The 22711-nt window shown below is 45.3% G+C and overlaps 1 protein-coding gene across 2 annotated transcripts in view; it reads left to right on the forward strand.

Annotated features, from left to right (window-relative positions):
• The first annotated feature begins 1821 nt into the window (after positions 1-1821).
• Positions 1822-22711, forward strand: part of UTRN (utrophin) — a 490767-nt gene continuing 469877 nt past the window's right edge. The window contains exons 1-2 of one of the 2 annotated variants that reach the window (XM_084777015.1): positions 1822-2593; positions 9682-9853. In XM_084777015.1, the coding sequence (XP_084633141.1) occupies positions 9775-9853 (79 nt within the window). In that variant the 5' untranslated portion in view covers positions 1822-2593; positions 9682-9774. Of the gene's footprint in view, positions 2594-3127; positions 3278-9681; positions 9854-22711 lie in introns of those variants that run through there. The other variant, XM_084777016.1, reaches the window with a different exon arrangement.

Raw genomic sequence — 22711 nt, forward strand, 5'->3', positions numbered from 1 at the left:
ACCGCCTGGCACCTCTACCAGTTTTATAGTTTAGGTATGAAGTGTCTATGTGAAGGGTTCCTGTGTTGGAGGCTTAGCCCTTAACTGGTAGATCCAGTCAATTACTGACAGGCAATTGCATTAGTAGGCCTTGGACCTAGTACATGGATTAGGTAGTGTGTTAGGTGCATATTTGATGGAAGTGGGCCTGCAATAGGCAGTAGGCTACTGCAGTCATCTCTTTGGGGTCCAGGTCTTGTTCTGGGCCCCTTTCTATCTGGCTTTCTGTTTCTGACAGCAGGGAGGTGTGCACACACTGCTACCTGCCACCTGCTCTGAGATCCTGAAATTCCTCCCCTTCCTCTCTCCCTCCCTCCCTCCCTCCCTCCTTCTTTCCTTCCTTCCTTCCTTCCTTCCTTCCCTCCTTCCTTGCCTCGGGCCCCAAGCAATGGATCCAGCCAACCTCAGGCGAGTGAACACAAATCTTAAGCTGTTTATGTGAATTGTCAGTTACTTTGTTGCAATGATGTGCTTGATGCAACACACGTGATCTAATAATCACGAATCCTGCATGCATTTGCTTGCATGTCTTATCTAACTGAGTTCTACCTTCTTTAAGGGGCAGCATCTATGTCGGATTTCTGTGTGACATCCACCATGGCTGGCACTGTCTTGATGCCTGTTAACAGAAGGAATGAAGGTGAATGAGCAAGTCAGACCAATTCCCAGGTGATGATGCTTAGATCCTCTTTGCCTTATATGAAGAGAATCCTCAAAGGTGAAGTTGTTCAGACAGAGATGGTAGGAAAAAGTCTCTTCCAGGCCTTCCTCCTGCCCCAGCCCTGAGCACTAGAGACCCCAGAGGTTTTCAACTGGTAATTAACACAAAGCTAGTGAGTTATTTTTACTGGCTCATAAATTAACCCCTGAGTATACAGGAAGCAATAAGCCAGCATGCAGCCAGCAGTCATAGTTCCCTCTTTGTTTATACTAGCTGAGGACTTTGGTTGCTTTTTTTTTTTTTCCTTTCCCCTCCCAGTGTGATCGTGAAAACAATCACAGGAACTCCTTAGAATGAAATGTGTAATAAAAAAAAATTGCACACATAACACAACTTTCACTTAGTCCAAGATACGTTTTGGCTAACCTTGTAAACTTGCAACAAGTTCTGCAAACTTTGATGAATACTTTGAAGGAAATATAGAAACAAACAAATAAAAGGTTTGGCAGACAGCACTGCCTGCTAAAACCTGTTGAGTACTAAAGCCTGAAGACACGAGTTCGATCCCTAGCTCCGACGTAAAGGTTTAAGGAGAGAACTGTCTCTACAAGTGGTTCTAGGATTTCATATGAGCACTGTCAATGGTGCCCCAAGCCCACACATCACCTGCATGAACGAAAACACACACACACACTGAAAAATTTAAAAGTACCAACACTACTTGTGTATATTAATGAATGCAGAAGGGCACTTGGGGTTATTTTCACAGCAATTAAAACAGTGTTTAAGAAAATTGTATAAAACAAATATACCCTTGGATTTGGAAGCCCCAAACTCAATAGCGGCAGTAAACTGAGATGAGGTGAGTTGGCAAGAAGGTCGAGATTTATCTAAAATTTAAATTAAAATAAGCATCTTACAGACACTCAGTGTGCCTAGGGGGGCGTGACATGCATTTTTTGGACAATTTTAATAAAGGGCCCAGTGCGTGCGCCCAGTGCCTATTTCCAGCTTCTGGCTCTGAGCTCGCACGGCTGGTTCCGGGATTCCCGCACTGTGCACCGCACAGAGCCAGCGGCTGCGGGCTGGGAGGGTGCTAAGGGCTAGCGCTGATTGACCGGGCGCGCGGTCAGGTGACCCAAGGCGCCACGTTCTGGGAGCCCGGGCCCGCGGTGGTTTTCCAGGCCCGGGGCAGGGCCGAACCGGGAGCCCAGAGGGACTGATCTCTCCGGGAACAAAGTTCAAGCCGGAGGCCAGGGGCGAGTAAGTGGCGAGACGACGAATCCGACCAGCGGAATCCACGGTTCTTGGGCTAGGCTATCCGTGCTGGAGACACGAGCCCCTTCCTGGGGTGGCGGGCCGACCGGGCAGCGCCCCACCCTCGCTCACCAACAAAGGGGCCGGCGGCGGAGGCTGGGAGGACCGGGAGGAGGAGCCGCGAGCAGCTCTCGCGCACAAAGTTGTGGAGTCGCTTTTCCCCGGAGGAGGGGAGCGGGCAGCGCCAGGCGCGGGATTTCTCCCGCCCAGGGCCGAGGAGGAGCCGCGGGCTCCCTCAGTCGATCGGGCGACCTCGGGGAGCGGCGCCCCTTTTCTTTCCGGTCTTGCGGACTGAAAACTCCAGGCAGCGTGCGCCTGCCCCAGGGCTAGCGTTTCGACTGTTTTGTTTTTGGCGGAACTACCCGGCAGGAAGATTGCACAAGCCAGGGGGCGTTTCCAATCGGGTGTCAATTTTCTCCCTTCTTTTGGATTTTGTCTGGCTTTCCACGTTTCATTAAAAAAAAAAAAAAAGACCAAAATTCTCATTACGCCCAACGTAGGCTTCCCGCACACTGGGATTCTTACGACCCGAACACGCCCAGAGGAGCCCCTGGGCCTCTGGGACCTGGCGAGCAGGTAAGCCCCATGCATTATTGAAGCTTCGGGCTGGGTAATGTGACCACAGTCCCCGAGGGAACCGGGTAGGCGCTGAGGGGAGGTGGGACCTTTCTGCGGTTCCTCCGCCCGGGTCCCGAAGTAGAAGCTATAGCTAACTTCTGCACTTTCCCTATTAGTGCAGTGTCCCCGCTCCTGGGCAGGAGAGTGTTGGGGCGAGAAGGTGGGTATCTGTACTTGTCGCTAAGGTCTGAAATTCCTTCGTCTAGTTCAGTACTGTGGTTCTGTCTCTTCCTGAGAGGAGAGGGTGTCTGTAGCCTGTCCGTTCATTGCCCCGAGCAGGCGCAGGGCTAGCGATCTCCAAGAGGGGACGTGGCCTCTTCAGAGAGCCTGTCACACACCTCCGGTCCCGGGAAGGCGGGGCCCGGGCGGTGTCCCGGAGGAGAGGGTGGGGAGGGCGCTTGTGCGGTCGGAGGCTTGGGTAGCGCTTACTTGCTGGCCTCTAGGCTGGGGGCGTGCTCGACCTCTGTGTGATTACTGTTCTCGTGGGTGGGGCCCCAGTGTGGCTAGGTCTCCAGCTCCCGGCCTGCAGCTCTGGAGAGGCTGGGGGGGGGGGGGTGGCGATAGGGGTACCTCATTGGTGCACAGTCCCGCGCGGTCGCCTGCTTTTCCGGACTCTTGGCATCCTTTACTGGAACTGACAAGGTAATTCATGCCCCTCTTTGGCCTGAGTTTGAGGCTCTGCTTGCCCAAGGCCACTTAGAAAACCAACAAAGAGCTAATTGTAGGCTGTGCAACTTTTAGAAGGCACATTGTTCAAAGACACTTCTCAAGTCCCTAGATTCCGACCGTTTGGCGTTCCAGGGTTATTTCAAGGGGAGGAGAGAATGTGACCCTGAGAGCCAAGGACCCGCCTTTTTAAAAAAATCCTCAAATTGGAGCTCCTGGGTATAATTCGGGGCACCACTCTCTGGAGTCCCCGAGGTAGCATACTTTATTATCCTAGCCTTCAGCCCACCTGGAGAGGTGAGGTCTACACGCCTTGCGCGGGAGGGTCCTCCAAGGATAGAGCGCACAAATTCCAGGGCAGAGGAGACCTCCGGGATGTCACTGCAGCTGCTTCATCCCATTCCATTGAAACTTGCCTTGGGCTTCTGAAGTCAGGCTGGACTCTCGGGGGCGGGGGGGGGGGGGGCTGGCTGCTGGCGGGGGCTGCGGTCGAATCCTGCCTATAGCACTTGGGCCTGCAAGAGGTGGAGGAATTCAAAGAAGTGCCGGGCAAGGGCCAGTCCTACCGAAGCCAATTCCCTGCTCCCTTTAGCAGCGTTTATAAGACCTTCGAGATAGCTCTTCAACTCTCCTTTGGGTGTTTACCCAGAATTTATTGCGCCTGTAAACAACATTAATCACTGTAGTATTAACCTTCCCTGGAGCGCTTCCTAGTGTGAACGGCAGTTCTTGGCGCTCAAGGTTTCCTTTACGAACCGAAATGGCAAACTCGCGTCTCAGGCTTCCCTCTCCACTGTCTTTAGCATTCCTAGCTTTTGGTTAACAGCGAGTGAATAGTGTTTGTGGGACTTACACAGCTTTCCACCACAGCTGCCCGTGGTTGAATATTCCTTTATGATGACACTTTTTGAATCTTGCATAGTCTTGAACTTTTGCCTCGAAAGCCGCCACTCCTGGTGCCCTGATCTGTGTAATAGAAAGGCATCTCCCCTGAACGAGGAACTGGTGATGTGCAGTGGTGTTGGGATTCAGTGTGTGTGTGTGTGTGTGTGTGTGTGTGTGTGTGTGTGTGTGTGTGTGTGTGTGCATTCCACAGGTGTGGGTCGAAGTGTGGCCTCTCTGGGAAACATTGTTACCAAGAAAGTTGTGATTTTGTCCAGACTGCTAGTTAGTTACAGTTGCTGTAGCAAGTATTTTGAGAGTCTCACTACTTAGTGCAGGCTAGCCTTGATCTGGCATTCCCCTTGCTTCAGCTTCCAAAGGCGCACCGGACACCTGGCTTGTATCTGGCAGTTTGGAGGGAGGTATCCTTAAAGTCTCTTACTCAGCCTGGTGCTCCTGGGACATGAGCAGCAACAAGAGCTAATGGCTGTTAAATGTTTAAATGTCTGTCTGTTAGTGCCTTTCCTCCTCATTTTTTTTCTAGTTCATTGATCTTTTTTTTTCCTGTTATGTTTTCTCATCATAGTAGAAATTTGCGTTATCAGAAAAAGATTTGCATTATCCCAAGGAGAATGGCAGAATCGGACATTATAATGAAGAAGCATTATTGTCATATGCAAATGAAACAAAAGCTTTCGTTCAATTGAACTGGTTTTTTTTTTTTTTTAACTTGGCGGCAGTGGCAGGGGTGGGGCATTTTAAAAGATGGCTCAGTGGTTAAGAAAGATTTCCGGGCAGGTGGCGATGGCTCATGTCTTCAATCCCAGCACTCAGGCAGAGGCAGGTAGATCGCAGTGAGTTCGAGGCCTGCCTGTTCTACAGAGCAAGTTCCAGGACAGCCAGCGATACACAGAGAAAGTCTGTCTCAACAAACCAAAAAAAAAAAAAAAAAAAAAAAAAAAGATTCCGGATTTACTTTTTTTTCCCCTTTTTTGGCCTCCTTGGGCACTAGGTTCACACACAAGGCAGACCTTCACATATAAAATTTTAAAACTACACTTAAAAACATTTACTTATTGAGTATATGGGAGGGAGCAGGTCCTATGCCACACATGCAGTGATCATCAGGCTTGGTGGTAGGTGCCTTTTTAATACAGTGGAAACCTCTTCGATGTGGCGGCCCCCTGCTAAAGCCAGGCGTGAGTAGAGCTCTGGACTTTTCTTTCAAAGGAACCTCTTTCCAGGAAGGGGAATATTTCTTAGGCAACCAGGACTTTCCATAATACAATGTTTACATAGTCTCTAAACAAGATGTGGGTTCTTTAATATATTAAAGATACACATAAGACTTTAGCAAATCTTTCACAGCTTTGTACCTCAAGATAGGAATATATTCACTTTTGATTATATTCTTTGTGAGGAGGTGTCTCCCAACCCCGTCAAGTCTCATATAGCCTAGGCTGGCCTCGAACGCTCTGTATAATATAGCAGAAGGTGGCTTTGAACTCCTGATCCTCCAGCTGGCGTTACTGGTCCACGCCTGGTGAAAATTGCTTGGCAAGTGGCCAGGCTGCCAGCCCAGCCTTCTTCCCTGGTCCCTTTTGACTTTAATTTTGTTTGTTTGTTTGTTTTTGTATTTCTGGGAATCGAACCCAGAGCCATGTGCACACCATGTAAGAACACTACCACAGAGTCACATTCTCAGTCCTTTTAACATATATATATATTAACAAACATATATATATGATAACAAATATATATATTTATTTTTTATTTATTTTTATTTTTATTTTTATTTTTAGATAGGGAGAATAGAGTAGTTTGACATTTACTCTGTAGCTTAGGCTAGTCTAGGATTTTGGGGACCCTCTGTCCTCTGGCTCTTGAGTGCTGGGAGTATAGCAATGAGTCACCATACCCAGTTCTGTAAATTAAGAACCATAAACTCATAATACACATTTAAGAAGTATTTTATTATCCTATAAAGTCATGGTGACTGATGAACCAATCCATATACTGTGAGGAAATGGTTCTTAGAGCTTTAACAATTTACCAGTGTTCCTTTGCGTCAGCTGCTCTAACTCTCATTTGGCTCTTATTAATGGACTCTACTCACTTCCTGACTCGCAGAAAGAGAAGTTATTATGTCACATAATGTTTATATTTATGTTAGAAAGTAGTACTGTATGCTACAGTGCCTGGATGCTGAATAATAGAACACAATATGAAATGGAACAGTATAGCACCATTCATTGCTAGATGAAAGGACTGAGGCGGTAGAGACGCCTCATTGGTTCTGAGCACTTCTTACTCTTGCAGAGGCCCTGGGTTCAGTTCCTAGCACCCACAGTGTGTGGCTCACTACTACCTGTAACTCCGTTTTTAGGGAGTGGAACACCTTATCCTGGCTTTCCTGGGCTTCAGGCCCTTCCAGGTTCACATAGACATACATGCAGGCACTCCCATGGATGCAGGAAAAGAATTTTAAAATCTTAAAACCACTAAAGAATTGACTTGTTCTTTGCTACGTAGAAATAAGCCCTAGTTCTGATATTTGTTTTTCATTTGTTTATTTGTTTTTTGGGGTCTCACTTTGTAGCTCAAGCAGATCTAGAACTCACAGTGACCCTGTTGCCTTTAGGGATTACAGAGATGAGCCACCTTGCCGGGCCTTCTTCTTCTTCTTCTTCTTCTTCTCCTTCTCCTTCTCCTTCTCCTTCTCCTTCTCCTTCTTCTCCCTCTTTTTAGATTTGTTTATTTATTAATATACAGTGTCTTGTCTGCATGTACACCATAAGAGGGACCAGATCTCATTACAGATGGCTGTGAGCCACCATGTGGTTGCTGGGAATTGAACTCAGGACCTTTGGAAGAGCAAGCAATGCTCTTAACCTCTGAGCCACCTCTCCAGCCCCGATACTTCTTTTAATGTGTGCATTATTATACTTTTTCTGCATATCACTGTTTGGATGTCTTGACTATAATATTCCTAAGTACTGACTAATTTGATTGGCTTTGGGGGCACTCTTAAAGGGGACTGTGGTCAGGAAAGAGACAGATGCTGAACTTAAAACTGAGCTTTGCCCCTTTCAGGGCAGCACAATCCAGGAGGTTCCGGAGCAGTATGGAACGTACTTGCTGGCAGTCTTAATGAATGGATGTTACTGCAAGGTAGATCTTCAGTTCCTTAGGCTCCAAAGATGTTTCTCACAGTTACTGAAGACTGGATTGCATTATCTGAGTGGTACACATGCACATCAGAGGTGGTTTTGTTATTGTTCAATAAACTCTGGGAGCCTTCCAGAACAAAGTCTATGTCAGTTGGGCAACATGGCTACCTACATTTCTACATATCTACAAGTCATACCGTCCCTGAGATCCAGATCTGTATTTCCAATTGCTTTTTGTTCTTTCCCCTTCTATGTCTCAGAAACAACTTATACTCAGAAAACCCGAACCACCCTCATTATTTCTTCCTCTCCGTCCAATGTCCTCAGTGTTCCCCAACCCAGTGGATAGTCTGTCCACTTCTGGATTGCCCGGTGCCAACTGAGTCACTCAGCGTGCTAGTGTCCCAGGCCCTAATGCCCAGGCAGTTCCAGAGCCTTATTGACCTTTTTTTAATTTAATATCCTGTGTATCCACTCATTTCCCCCCAGCTAATCAATTGAGGCCATAGTCACATACTGCTTGTAATATTAGTACTGTTATAACAGAAAGACTAGCCTAATAGCACAGCTGCTCTTATTTTCTTTATAATTTACTTCCTCTGCCTGTGTGCATAATGGAAAATATTCTCAATGCAAGATATTCTCCTACTAAAAAAAACACCATTATGTCTTTTAGTCCTGAAGTTTAACATTGGAATAATAATATTAATAATATTGCCTAAAGTAAACTCTGATATGTTTTCTTTGAAAATTCTGAATTCAATCTTGTGTGTATGAATGTGTGTGTGTGTATGTGTGTGTGTGTGTGTGTGTGTGTGTGTGTGTGTGTGTGTGTGTGTGTGTGGTGTATTAATTTAGAGGCCATCACTGGCTTAGTCTCCTTCCAGTGTTTCTCCCTTATGTTTTCAGGCAGGGTCTATTACTGAGCCTGAGGCTCACTGTTTGACTTTGATCCTCCTATTTCCATCAGTGATGGTATTGCAGGCATATGCCACATGCCTGCTTCTCTCTCTCTCTCTCTCTCTCTCTCTCTCTCTCCCTCCTTTATTTTTAATATGGATATGAGAGATTGAAATCAGGTCCTTGTGCTAGTGTGGCAAACCCTTTACCCACAGAACCATCTCCTAATCCCGTAGGCCATCTGTTTTGATCCCCTCTCTCGATTTGTCTGTCCAAGATAAACCTTGTGTTTGATATTTTGACAGAGATACTCAATATATAGTGCACTTGTTTTCCAGTGTATCGCCTGATGCCCCATTGATGCTTTTGTAGTGTTTGATCACTCGTCAAGGTTGGGATTATTTTCCTCCAACATAGTAGCATAAAAAACTTCAGACACAATGAAGAGCCGAAACTTTTCCATTCGACATCTCCTCATGACCTGAGTTCTTTAATGAGTGCTCTAAGCTGCTACAGTCCTCACTGGTTCCGTATTACTCTGGCCTACTGACAAACCGTGATATCAGCAGGCTTCTGTCACTTTTCTTGTCATCGTGTTGTCTTCAGACAGGTATCAAGGCCTCTCTAGGAATCTCGGTCCCCACCATCCTTCCTCTCCTATGCGATGAGCTTCCTGTTGGCTGTCTGCTCTCCAAACAGCCCTGGCCTCATCCCTCCCAATTCTCTGCTGTGTTTCTATTTCACATGACAAGCTCTTCTTTTTTCTACTTTCCCTTTTGGCTACTTAACTTCTTCCTCTCCTTGAAGGCTAGGCTCAAATGTCATTTCTTCAAGAACACTCCCTGTCACCCTGGGCAGGTTAAATTTCTCCACTTATGCCTTTATTCCTTTATGTTTCCCTCTTGTATTGTTGTCAACTATCAGGGCTGTAATGAAGTAATTCATTATATAATGAACTTCTTAGTATCTGTGAGGCTTGGTGTCTGTAAACCTCACAGTGGAAGACTCAGTAGGTTTTTATTGGTTGCTCTATGTGACTGAGTATCAGAATATATGGGGTTGGAAGATGGCTCACTGGTTCTACTCACCCCATCCCAGCACCCATGTAAATGCCTCGCCTGCGTGGCAGCCCTGTTTGTAATCCCAGCACGTGGAATGTAGATTCAAGAGATCCCTGGGGTCAAAAGAGCGATCCTGCCTTACCAAACAGAAAAGGTGGGTAGCCTCAGTTGAGGCAGACACCTAATGTCAGCCTCTGGCCTCCACAGGCACGTGCACACACACACACACACACACACACACACACACACACACACACACACACCCATCTTCTTTCTTATGTGAACTCACAGTCATATGCCAGAGGGGGGGAAAAAGTAAGGAGTATGATTGTGTATCTCTAGTTAATACGTCCTCTTTTCCTTTTAGGTATTCATGCCAAGCTGAACCGTTACTCAGAGTTGCCAGTCCTCAGAAGAGCATCCTGGGAAAGCCTGTGGATTACATTGAGACTCAGCCAAGATGGCCAAGTATGGGGACTTTGAAGCCAGGCCTGATGATGGGCAGAATGAATTCAGTGATATCATTAAGTCCAGATCAGGTGAGTGATGGAGCCCTCGTGGCTCTTCCTATGCTTGAAGACAGAGCTCTCTTAGTTTGTTTTACCTTCTTGCAAGGCTAACCTCTCCCGAGAAATTTAATTCGGCCCAGTGACTGATATTTTTGTCAAAGGCCACATCGCTTCTCTGCGTGGCTTATCTTACTCTCTCGGCCTGTTTCTGCTGTATTGTGTGGGGAGTAGCTTTATTGGGAGAAACTGCTGCCTGCAGCTTGATGCTGCTCAGTTACGATGCCAATAAGATGGACAAACACAGCCAAACATTTTCCCTCATTTCCTGAAAGCAGAAAGGAATCTCATGGTTAGAGCAGTGAATACCACAGTTTTTTGGCAGAAAAGTCTTGTGGTGGGATTCCTTTACCATATGCCCACCTACCACGTTGCACTTGGAGGCCGGCACTGCTGCCACGTGACCTTCTCTTTCCTTTTTGAAATGTCAAACTTCTTAAGATACAGTTTCCCCCAATGTGACCAAACCAGCCAGACTAAGACAGATGATTTTCATGTGAACATTTGGATTGGAGATCTCTGGATTCCACCCCTCCCCCTCACCAATTCTTATGTAACCACTGCTTTTCAATCCTGGCCCTCCAAATGAATCAACTGGGGAGTTGTTGTTTTGTTTTGTTTTTTTTTTTTACAAATGCAGATGTGTTGGCTCCACTCCAAACCCACTGAATGAAAATTTCTGTATTTTAAAAAGCTTCAAACATGATTCCGAGACAGGCTCACAGGGGAGATAATTTTGAGCAAGCATGGTCTTTCTGGAGCTTGAAATATTCTATAGAGCTGTCTTGACTGCAAACGTTGTCCTTTACTAACTCCAGCATTATAAATATTACCTTCAGTGTCACTGCTAGAAACAACGACCACCCATAGAACTCAAGGTGATTTTTTTCAGTGGGAAATGTCTGCACGTTATGGTACGGGCTCATTTCTTATTTGAAACTTCCAAGACTTGTGCAGGAAGTGTGATCTCGGTAGGGTCCACATTTCCCTTCATGACGCTGGCGGTGCTCGGTTGGTGAACCGTCTGGCTGTTACAGATATGGCTGTGCAGATATGCAGTGTTTATTCTAGCTTGAGGACACTTTGGGAGATGGGTTGGCATGTCCTGTGACGCATGCACTGTAAAGTGTACGCTGAGGAGGTTGCATTCTCCTGAATTTCATTCCAAGGGCACGGAATTCATATTGAGAAATGTGTAAAGGGACAGGCGAGTGGAAGAGAGACAGTGGGATAGCTGTGTGTCTCGTATTCTATGAATTGTGAGGATGAGTGATCCTTAGTATCTTTCTGAGTCAACCTCTGTTACATTAAGTCCTTGGATTTGGGGATCGGGAGGCGGCTCTGCGGCTAATTACCACAGAAGCAGGATGACCTGAGTTCAGTCCTTGGGACCCTAGTAAAGAAAGGTAGAAGGAGAGAAATTGCTCCACAGAAGTTGTCCTTATACTTCTGTATGTGCACAGTGACACGTGCATGTACACACATATACAGTAATAGTAAATAAAATACACTAAAAAAATAAAGACCTTAGATATTTAGCATTGATTCTCTGATTTTGGTGACTAGAGAATAGTTATTGTGTACATTTTTATTTTATTTTATTTTATTTTTTAGGTTTTTTGAGACAGGGTTTATCTGTGTAACAGTCCTGGCTGTCTTGGACTTGCTTTTGTAGACTAGGCCGGCCTCGAACTCATAGCCATCTGCCTATCTCTGCATCCCAAGTGCTAGGGTTAAAGGTGTCTGTCACCACGCCTGGCTCTATTATGTAAAATTTTAACTTCTATAGTTTATGCTGAATATTCACACTTCCAGACTATTCCTTACATTTAAAATGACTATTTATAAAATCTTATAAGGCTCATATACTACAGGGGTATAATTTGTTACTGTGTATATTTGTGGTGTTAAGGACTGATTGTTTTAAAAATTATTACATCATTTATTTATTCACTTGTGTGTACATGAGGGCTGGGCGTCCATGCGATGGCAGGCCTGGGTAGGTCAGAGGTCAACTCTTGAGTGTCAGTGTTCTCTCCCCACCATATGCATTCGGGCGATCAAATTCAGGTTGTGTTGCTTGCTGAGCCATCTTGTCCACCCAGTGCACAGCACATCAACTGGTCGAATACTTCTGTTTGTAGAGTTTCTTCCTAGGCAGTAAATATAAATTTACATTTAAGAAATTGACTGCAGAACTGTTTATAGTAGGGGGGGAAAAAAAGGAGGAAACACCATAAAAATCCAACTGGGCGTAAGTTAGGTCATTGTTGCCTAGAGTATTCAGAGATGCTCACCAGTTCTTAGGTTGTTAGCGTTTTATTTGAAACCGATGCTCTCAGTCAAGCGACTCTAGAAATAGCAGTGAACTTACTGTTTCTTTACTGGGATCTCACAGCTGTGTAGATGACACAGAATCCCAGTGGAGGTAATTTAGAGTTAGAGCGCCCGACTAAAGTGAGATTGGTGTGTGTGTATGTGAGTGCATATAAATATGATAAACATGGGGGATACTATTGATGTATTGCTAAGTGGCTGTGATAAAGGAAGCTGTTGATATGAAAAGTATCTTTTAAAACGATTTTTGGCGGGGGCTGGGAGATGACTCAATGGTTAAGAGCATTTGCTGCTGTTGCAGGAGGCCCGTGCCCATATTGTGGCTCACAACCATTTGCAACTCCAGTCCCAGAGTAGCCGATGCTCTCTACTGACCTCTGAGGGCACCAGGAGCTCACATAGTGCACATACACTCATGCTGGCAAAGCACTCATAGACACACAGTAACAAAATAAACCTAAAAAATTTGCTGGCCATGGTGGTACACCTGTTATCCTGTCACTTGGGAGGCGGGGCAGGAAGATTTTGAGTCTGAGGCCATCCTGGGCTATAGTAGGACAATCTGCCTCAAAAGAAAGAAAGAATCCAAAAGAAGACATGAGATACACGGCAAAATCCTCTTGGCATGGCATTGGGGATAGGGCTTTTCCTTACTGTCCACATGTGCTGTCCAAAGCTGCCTGATGAGCCCGTATTACTTAGTTCTTATATTTCTAAAACCTCTTCAAATTGCTTGTAGCGTTTTAATGCCAGTGTTGACCGTGCCCTCCCTTTTAGTGGCACCTACTTCAAACCATGGTGAAAATTTAGCAACTGCATAGCTGAGATATGAATCACGTTCCTTTGGCTGGCTTGTGTTGCGAAAGCTGGCAGATAAATTTGGATTTGAATGAGCCAGTGAGTCATCTTGCCTTCTGGAAGGCACACTCTCGATTTTTGTTTAGGGCCAATGCATAGTATACACAGCACTATCTCAGGATGCTCCAAAGCTCGCAAATTATTAGGAGACTTTTAGAAGGCTAGATGAAATAGTGGGAACGATCCATATACAGTCCAGAAACTGAAAAGATACCTACTGGACAGGTTTCTTGGTACATTCCCCCCAGTTTTTAAGACGCAATATTTGCCCTGCACCTGTTGCTTGCTTATAATCCCAGCATTTGGGAGATGGAGACAGGAGAATCAGGAATTCAAGGCCAGCCTTGGCTACATATTATTTGGGATCTAGCCTGGGCAATTTAGTGAGTTCCCATCTCATGGAAATACCTCCACTGCCCACAAACGAATATTTTTCTATTGGAGAATTAAAAGATTGAAATAAAATTGAGAATTTTATACATGCATGTAATGTTTTTGATCAAATCTACCTCCAAATCCCTCCCCTGCAATTCCTCATCTCTCCCTACCATCCTGTCCAATTTCATATACTCTTGAACATTTTCTTATTTTTTTTTCCATATTTTGTTTTGTTTTGTTTTGGTTTTTTGAGACAGGGTGTGGTGGCTACTTCTGTGTCAATTTGACACAGGCAGAGTCATCTGGAAGGGCAGAACCTCAATTGAGAAAATGCCTCCATAAGATCCAGCTGTAGGTCTTATTCTTCGTTAGTGATTGATGAGGGAGGGCCCAGCCCCCAACCCATTGTGGGCGGTGCCATCCCTGGCCTGGTGGTCCTGGGTTCTATGAGAAAGCAGGCAGAGCAAGCTCTGAGGAACAAGCCAGTAAGCAGCACCCCTCCATGGCCTCTGCATCAGCTCCAGACTCGAGGTTCCTGTCCTGTGTGAGCTCCTGCCTTTGCTTCCTTTGATAATGGACTATGATGTCGAAGTCTAAGCCAAGTAAACTCTTTCCTCCTCAACTTGCTTTTGGTCACAGTATTTCATCACAGTAGTAATAATAGTCACCCTAAAACTAGGATGCAGGGTATCAGTGTGTAACTGTGGCTGTCCTGGAATTCACTATGTAGACCAGGCTGGCCCCAGACTCATGGAGATTGAAATGCCTCTGTCTCCTGAGTGCTGGGATTAAAGGCATGTGCCACCACACCTAGCATTTATTTATTTATGTATTTGTGTATTTATTTATTTAGGTTTTTTGAAACAGAATCTCATTGCGTAGCCCTAGCTGTCTTGTAATATGCTGTGTAGACCAGGTTGACCTCAAACTCAGATATCTGTCTCTGTCTCCTAAGTTTGGGGAGTAAAGGCATGTGCTACCACCACCTGGCTGCCTTTTTTTTTTTTTTTGGTAGGTCTTTGAGAATTCCATACAACATATTTTGGTCATATTCACTCTCTTCTCAAACCCCTCCCAGATCTACCCTTCCTTTCTTACCCACCCAAACTTGTGTCCTCTCCCCTTTAAAAAAAATGCCTTGGATCCAGTTTGTTTCCCACATACTCTTGTGTGGCTATCCACTGGAGTGGCTTGGTTTACCTATGAGGGATATGGTGGTCTTTGACAATGGTTCCCATAGGCTCATATATTTGAATACTTGATTTCTAGTTGATGGAACTTCTTGGGAAGAATCAGGAGGGAGGTGTATCCTTGTTGGAAGAGTTGTTTCATGGGTGTGATGTGTGGGGTATGGGGAGGTGGGGTGAAGGCAGCTGGTGAGCTTTGGGGCTTCAAAATACTCAGACCATTGCCAGTAAGCTTCTCTCTGCCTCCTACTTTTGGATCAAGATGTGAGCTCTCAGCCAGGCAGTGGTGGCTCACGCCTTTAATCCCAGCACACGGGAGGCAGAGGCAGGTGGCTTGCTGTGAGTTTGAGGCCGGCCTGGTCTACAAAGTGAGTCCAGAGCAGCCAAGGGTACACAGAGAAACCCTGTCTCAAAAAGAAAAAAAAAAAAAGAAAGAAAGAAAGAAAGAAAAGATGTGAGCTCTCAGCTGTTTCTGCTGTCATGCCTTTCCCTTGCCATCATGGACTCTGCCCTTTGAAACTGTAAGCCCTGTTAAGCACTTTCTTTTATAAGTTGCCTTGGCCCCAGTGTTTCATCAGGGCAATAGGAAAGTAACTAAGACAGGTGGGCATATTCATAAAAGTGACTCCCCCTTTCCCAGCACCTATCAACTACAGATAGCTTTGTGGGTACAGGTGAGACTTGTACCCACTTCCCCTCTCCAGGCTGTGATGTTGTCTGTCGTGAGCTTGGGCAGGTCTTATGTATGCTGTGACGACTACTGTGAGTTCATCCGTGAAGCTGACTGCTGTTTCTGAGAAAACACTGTTTACTTGTAGTCACCCACCTCCTCTGGCTCTTAGAACCTTCCTGTCCCCTCTTCTATAGTGATCCTTGAGCCTTGGGAAAAGAGGGTGTGACATTCATGTCCCATATTTGGCTTAGTTCTCCATAGTCATTTTGGGCACTCCTGGAGCTTGGCACAGTAATACAAACACACAATAAGCATTTTGTGTTAAAATATTAGGACCATTCATTGCCCTTGTTGCAGCTTATGTTGTGCATGAGATTTGTAGTTCTGTGCTTAAAGCTGTTGACACCATCTAAACAGAAATACTGAGTGCTGAGTTCTTGCATATTGGGTCCAGGACCCTGATGAGGGACGATGAGGGGATGAAAAGTACAGTAAAGCTGGGATTTTGTGGGCTGAACAGAGAGGCGGGGTTATTGCATACAGCTGCAAACAGAGGCAGGTTTAGCTAAGCATGGAGGAGCAGTCACTGTAGGGGGGCCAACTTTAAGACTAAACATTCGAGGAAGTGGGGAGTTACAGCAGACATTTTCTGCACACACTGTCAACATCCAGTTTAAGGAAGGCTTGTTGTTCCTCTGAGTCTCACCCAGAGAAGGCATGACCACTTCCATGGGAGTGGGGACCTTGACATGACTCTGTTCATGTCAACACTAAACAGTCACTCAGGACTTCACTCCCTCCCTGCGACTACGTTATCAAGGGTTGGTATTGGAATAGTTTAAGGAACAAAACCCATATACTTATTTGTGGTTGTTTTACATATGAGTAATGCCCAGAAAGGAACTTGAGGGCTTGAGGCTATGGGTCACTTTGTAGAGTACTGGCCCAGCATGTGTCAGGCCCTAGGTTCAATCCCCAGCAACATATAAACATGTTGTAGTGGTCCATGCCTGTAATCCCAGGGCTAAGAGGCTGGGAGCAGAAGGATCAGAAGTTCAGGCTCATCCCCAGCTGGTTATGACACTTCTGACACCCTGTCACTACATGACACCCTGTTTCAAAAGCCAGCAGACCAACCCAACAACCTCGCCCCCAACCTGATAAAAAACAAAACAAAAAACAAAAAAAAAAAAAAAAAGAAGAGGGCTAGAAAGCATTTGTTGTCTATTGGGCTAGGATTTGGGGCCGCTGACAGTCTGTTGTTAAAACGCTTGTGATAAGGCTGTCATCAGCGGCTATAATAGTGGCAGCCTAATCGCCATAAGTTGGAAGGCTTAACAGGTTTATAAAGATTTTCAGACATCAGACCAAGAAGAATTATTTGAGCAAATGCATTACCGGCAGAGTGTATTATTTGTGAACTTTTGTTTGGGACATTGTGAAATATGAAATAATAGGCTGGGCATGGACACCCAGACACTCAGACACCCAGACACACAAACACAGACAGACAGACAGACAGACAGACAGACAGACAGACAGACACACACACACACACACACACACACACACACACACACACATGCTACCCAATGATACCCTGTCTTAGAAAAGAAAAGCTATACAGGATAATGATAACAACGTGTTGCATGAAATGGAAAAGCATCTCCACTGCTTTTAGATTTGGCCTCTGCAGACTCACGCCTATGATGTGCCTCCCCTGACCCTAATGCTGGCATCTTAATGTTGACGCTGACTCCTGCATTTTCCATTTAGCATCTCACATTTACTGCACACATAACCATGAGCAGCTGCAGTGGCAAGAGGTCCATCCTCACAGCTGCCCTTTCACGGATGACACTCAGAGGCTAGACAGGAGTGATTTGCTACACTAGTCTCTCGGTTTCAGGAGGACCTACCCAGGCGCCTTTGCACATCTCTCGTTTCTTTACTACTGCCTGCTTTTAATACAGCCTTTACTGTGTGACCTTCTCTGCCGACTCTTGAAAGTCATGGTATTTTTTTTATTTTTTAATTTGACCCACACTCTTTCTTTTCTTTCTGTATTTGTTTGAGGAAAAGGGCTTGCTTTTTATCCTAGTCTGCTCTCAAAGTCATGATCCTCCTGTCTCAGCCTTCCAAGTGCTGGTGTTACTGGCATGTACACCACATCCTGTACTGTGTGACTATATGTGAGTTCTGTGTGTGTGTGTGTGTGTGTGTGTGTGTGTGTGTGTGTGTGTTTTCCCACTCAGGCACTCTGCTTGCATTATGTACTTTTGATATCATTCTCAATCCAGTTTAACTCCATGTGAGTTGGGGAACCACTTACACCTCTGACACCAAGCCCAGGGCCTAGTGGATTGTAGCCAGGGGTTCCACAGCTTGGAAGTGCAGGGGCTGGGATTTGAACTCAGGTATAGATTAGACTGGAGGAACCCCGAGTCTGAATGCTGAATGCTGAATTCTTGGTCACAAGATACTTTATCCTTGGCTTCCAGGAGGGTCATCATTTTGTCCTCAAATCTGTTCCTTGCAAACTTCCCCACTGTTAACTGTGCATAAGTCCCTTCTGTCTCTTCCTTGCTACCTACTGAGGGTGACCCTGGGCTGCAACCTGGAGCTGTTTTGGTTCCCTGGTGGTATCATGGCCTTCATAGGAGACAGGACCTGCTGCTCCTTGGGCTGCCTTCATTTTTAGCTCTGTTTTGTCATTCTCTTCCGGGAGTTGACAAAGGGGAAAACACTGGAGGACAGACAGTCCTTGGGGCGGAAGATGAGAGATTGACACTGCTTCTGACGTGAATTCTTTTTCTCTCTTTCTCTGATGGCTGTTCAAGGCTTTTAACTGGCTGGCAAAGAAGGTAGGATTTCAGATGCACTGACATTTGGCACAGGGTAGAGCCTGATCTGGTGCCCAGAGGTAACTGTGCTGTGGAAAGAGCAGCTTGAGACGTGCTGGGGGAGGGCGGAGGGGCCTTTCAACCTAAAAGAAAGCAAATTCCTTTACTGATGCTTAAACAGTGTTACATTATAACAAGCCTACTGATGGCTAAACGGTGTTGTTACATTATAGCAAGCTTCCTGAAAATATGCTATGCACTATCTGAGGTAAATTTCTAGCTGCCCAACAAGGTCCAGTGTGAGGGAAAGGATGAGGAGGGTTGCCCTCTCCGCTGACCTTCCAGAAGGCGCTCTTCAGACAACACAGTGGCTAAGATAGATTTAAGGAGTGAATGGTCTGCTTTTAAGGTTTTTTTTCTTTCTTTCTTTTTTTACATTTAAAATAGCATCTGTGAAGAGACTATGAAAAGCAATTCATTGCTCTTCCTGAAGCTTTCCTCAGCTAGAATATACGTGCTTTGAAGGGGAAGCCTTTAATCAGACTTGTTTTTTTAATTTTTTAATTTTTTTTATTTTTTATTTTGTTTTGTTTTGTTTTGTTTCTTCCCACAATCTCTTGGGACTTGAGGTAGAGGACAGGCAGAGACCCTGGTAGAAACTCAACTCTGTTACGTGAGGCTGAGGAGGAGCCATCCTAAGACTTGTCTGCGCCAATAGGATTTTCACGAAGTGGGTCTGTGTCTGGGAACGCTGTAGTGGAAATCGGTTCGTGACTGGAAATTGTGAATGGCTGGGAGCTATTCTAACAGAGGCAGTGTGTTCATTATCTAGACAGGACGGAAAACCCAATTTGGTTGAACCTTATTTGAACCCAGAAGTTTGAACTAGATGCTGATATGAGGGTTTTCCTGGGAACATGGGAACATGAAAGATCATGTAGGCAATTGTAAACACTAGTTAAAAATTAATCTAAAGCACTGGAGAGTGGGATGCAGGTTGCTAGATTCCCTCCCCTTTTGTACCATGTGGAGAAATAAGCATTGACTGTGTTGTTGTTTGGATATTTATTTATTTATTTATTTATTTTTTAATTAAAGCTGCTTAATCAGAGGCATGCCCCACTCAATAGCTGGAAGGTGAGCCAGTGTAAGTTTATGTCTATGTATATGTACGCATGTGTGAGGGCATAGAGACCAAACTTGGGTGCTGTTCCTCAGGAGCTTTGAACATTTTTTTGTTAAAGAAGGTCTCACTGGATGGGAGCTCTGGCTGGCCCCTGGAAGTCTGGCCGTTGAGCACCAGGGACCCACCTGTCTCTGTCTCCTTGGTTTTGGAATTATAAGCACACCATCATACCTGGCATCTTTTGTTTTTCATAGGTTTTTGGGGTCCAACTGAGGTCCACATGCTTGCAAGGCAAGCACTTTACTGACTGAGCTAAACAGTGTAATAGAGATTTGCTCTATTAGAGATGATGGCTCGGAGACCCAGCCTTGGAGATCATGTTTCCTTCCTTTCGCCTTTGCTTCCTCCACACTCAGGGTTACACTTGTCAAATCCAGGGCACAGATGACACTTAGGGCTTCCTCGGAGTTCTGTGCTTCTTGCCCTTGTGTCTTTGAATGATCAGATCCCTGAGGTCTGGGTCTGCCCCATGGAGCTGCTTTTGCAGAGGCTGCCTTTTGTGGCACAGCTGGCGAGTGAGTTGTTCTCCTATGCTCGTGTGGCATCTGAGATACTGGCCTGGTGTGGTACAGCCTCTTTCTTACCAGAGTTGAAACTCAAGCTTTGTTATATTATTATTTTTTTGTTATATTATTTTTTAAAATGATTTTCTTAACATTTATTTTGCACTCTCTCTCTCTCTCTCTCTCTCTCTCTCTCTCTCTCTCTCTCTCTCTCTCTGTGTGTGTGTATGCCCCCATATACAGGTCAGAAGACAAATCGTAGGAACTGGTTCTTTCCTCTCACAGTGTGGGTTCTAGAGATATAACACTGGTGATTCGACTTGGCTATGGTTAAGGGTCTTTAACTGTTGAGGCATCTTGCCAGCCAGGAAATCTAATTTCTTATATTAAACAGAAGGAAAAGGAGGAGGAAGAGGAGGAGGAGGAAGAAGAGGAGGAGGAGGAGGAGGAGGAGGAGGAGGATGATAAATCAGTTGGGCTCACTGACACAGCAAACACAAAAGTAGCCTATTCTGTATGAGTATTTTTATTTCTTTTGGTGTGCGGCTGACTAAGCAATATTTTGTGTCCAGTTCAATCATTGTAACCCTTAAGTTCTGTCACAAAACATTTTTTTTCCTCCCAAAGAATAAGACCCTGAGCAGGGTGTGGTGGCATGCCTTTCATTCTTGAATCTGGAGGCCGAGGCAGGTGGATCTCCTTAAGATTGACACCAGCCACGTCTACAAAATGAGTTTCAGGTCAGCCAGGGTCATGCAGTGAGACTGAGTCTAGGGCTGGAGAGATGGCTCAGAGGTTAAGGGTACCAGTGCTCCTCCAGATGGTCCTGAGTTCAATTCCCACCAACCACATGGTGGCTCATAACCATCTATAATGTGATCTGATGCCCTCGTCTGGCCTGCAGGTGTACATGCAGGCAGAGCACTGTATACATAATAATAAATAAATAAATATTAAAAAAAGAAAGATTGAGTCTTGAGGTGGAGGGGGAGGGAGGGGAGGGGGAGGGGAAAGTGTGTGTGGGGGGGTGAGGGGTGGGGATGGAGAAATTCAAGACAGTCATAGCAGAGAAATCTAGTTAAAAATAGGACTTGCTACCCGTGTATCTGAAGTGATGAAACCTGGGATGGACAGCCTTGTTTCCTGCCCTTTCAGAAGTAGCACCAATACTCCGCAGATCTGCAAATTAAAAAAGCTTTGTTTTCTTACTATGCTTTTGTTCTATAATATTTATGTGAAGAAAATGGTGGAGTAGATATATTTTTGAGAGTGATATAGCCCATCTAGGCCACTTGTGAATCTCATTATTTAAAGTTAGTTCTGTAATTACATAGCCTTATGCACGTTCCTTTATTTTTGAATGCTGGGCTTTGAGCTCCGGGCTGAGTGTCTGAGTCCTCCTGGATTCTGACTCAGGAATTTCCATAAGCCCTGAGGGTTTTTCCTTCCTAGAGCCTTGGCTTAGCCAGTGAAAAAGGCTGGTTTGGGAGTCCCAGCCTTAAAGGGAGAGTGGCCTGAATTCCCCGGAGGGAGGAAAAGTGAGAGTCAAGTGTTTGTTTTTACTTAGAAACGTTTCCTGGTAAACAGTTTTAAAAGCTAATGGTTTTCGTAATATCAGACTTTTGTTTTTTGATGCCTCATCCATTGGAATTTGGGCTATGCTGAGAGGAGGTAGAACACAGGAAAGTGGGTCAGGGGAGTGGTGACAGATGCTGCCTCGAGTCCTGTGGCATTTGGACTAGAATGTCCCACCCAAATGCTGAGTGGCCACGTGGGGTTTCCTCATCAGCTCCTTAGTCATACCTCAGGGTAGTGAAATTCTTCTATCAGGCTGCCCTGGAATTTGCTCTGTAGACTGTTCTGGTCTCAAATTCACAGAGATCCCTCTGCCTTTGCCTTCCAAGTATTGGGGTTTGTATTGCTGGCTAGCTGTCTGTCTGTCTCCCCCCCACTCCCCCACACTCTTACCCCCTCTTTTTCTTTTTTTTTTCTTTGGAGACATGAAACATGGCGTCACATAGCCTGGGCTGTCCAGCGTACTGAGATGACAAATGTATGCCAACATGCCTGGTTTATGTAGTTCTGGGGACCTCACCCAGGGCCTCAGGTGGGCTAGGCAAGCGCTCTACCAACTGAGCTACATCTTCAGCCCATATATGATATGATCTGATATAATATAATATATACATTTAAACATTATTTCCAAAAACGATGTGTTTGTGATTTGTAATGTGGGAAAAATTCTTCACATTTATGCTTTGTGCTACTTTCCCAATTTTCTCTTCCTGACATGCTCAGCTCAGAGAAAAACGCTATGCATTTCCCTTCCTGCTTCTTAAAGGCTAAGTAGGTGGTGATTAGCACTTCTGTTTTCTGTGTCTGCTTCCATTGAAATGAAGCTGTCTCTCATTCTTTCAAAACCAGTAAATTTGAGCCGGGTGTGGTGGTGTACACCTGTAATCCCAGCACTCAGCGGCAAGTGGATCTCTGTAAATTTGAGGCTGTCTTGGTCTACAAAGTGAGTCCAGGACAGCCAAGGCTACACAGAGAAACACTGTTTTGAAAAACCAACAAATCAACAAAACAACTTTTCCCCCAAAAAACAGTGATTAAAAAAAAAAAAAAAGGTGGCTTGTATGTCAAAGGAGAATTAAAGAGTTATAAGGGGACTGGAGAGATGGCACAGTGGTTAAGAGCATTGACCACCCTTCTGGAGGACCTGGGTTTGATTCCAAGCACCCATGTGGTGGTTCACAATTACCGGTAACTCCAGACCTAGGGAATCTGATGCCTTCTTCTGGCCTTTGTGGGCATGGCATGAACACACTGCATAGATATACATGCATGCGAAACCACCCATGCACCC

The sequence above is a fragment of the Acomys minous genome, assembly GCF_964271855.1.
Source record: "Acomys minous genome assembly, chromosome: 3".
In the NCBI taxonomy this organism is placed as follows: domain Eukaryota; kingdom Metazoa; phylum Chordata; class Mammalia; order Rodentia; family Muridae; genus Acomys; species Acomys minous.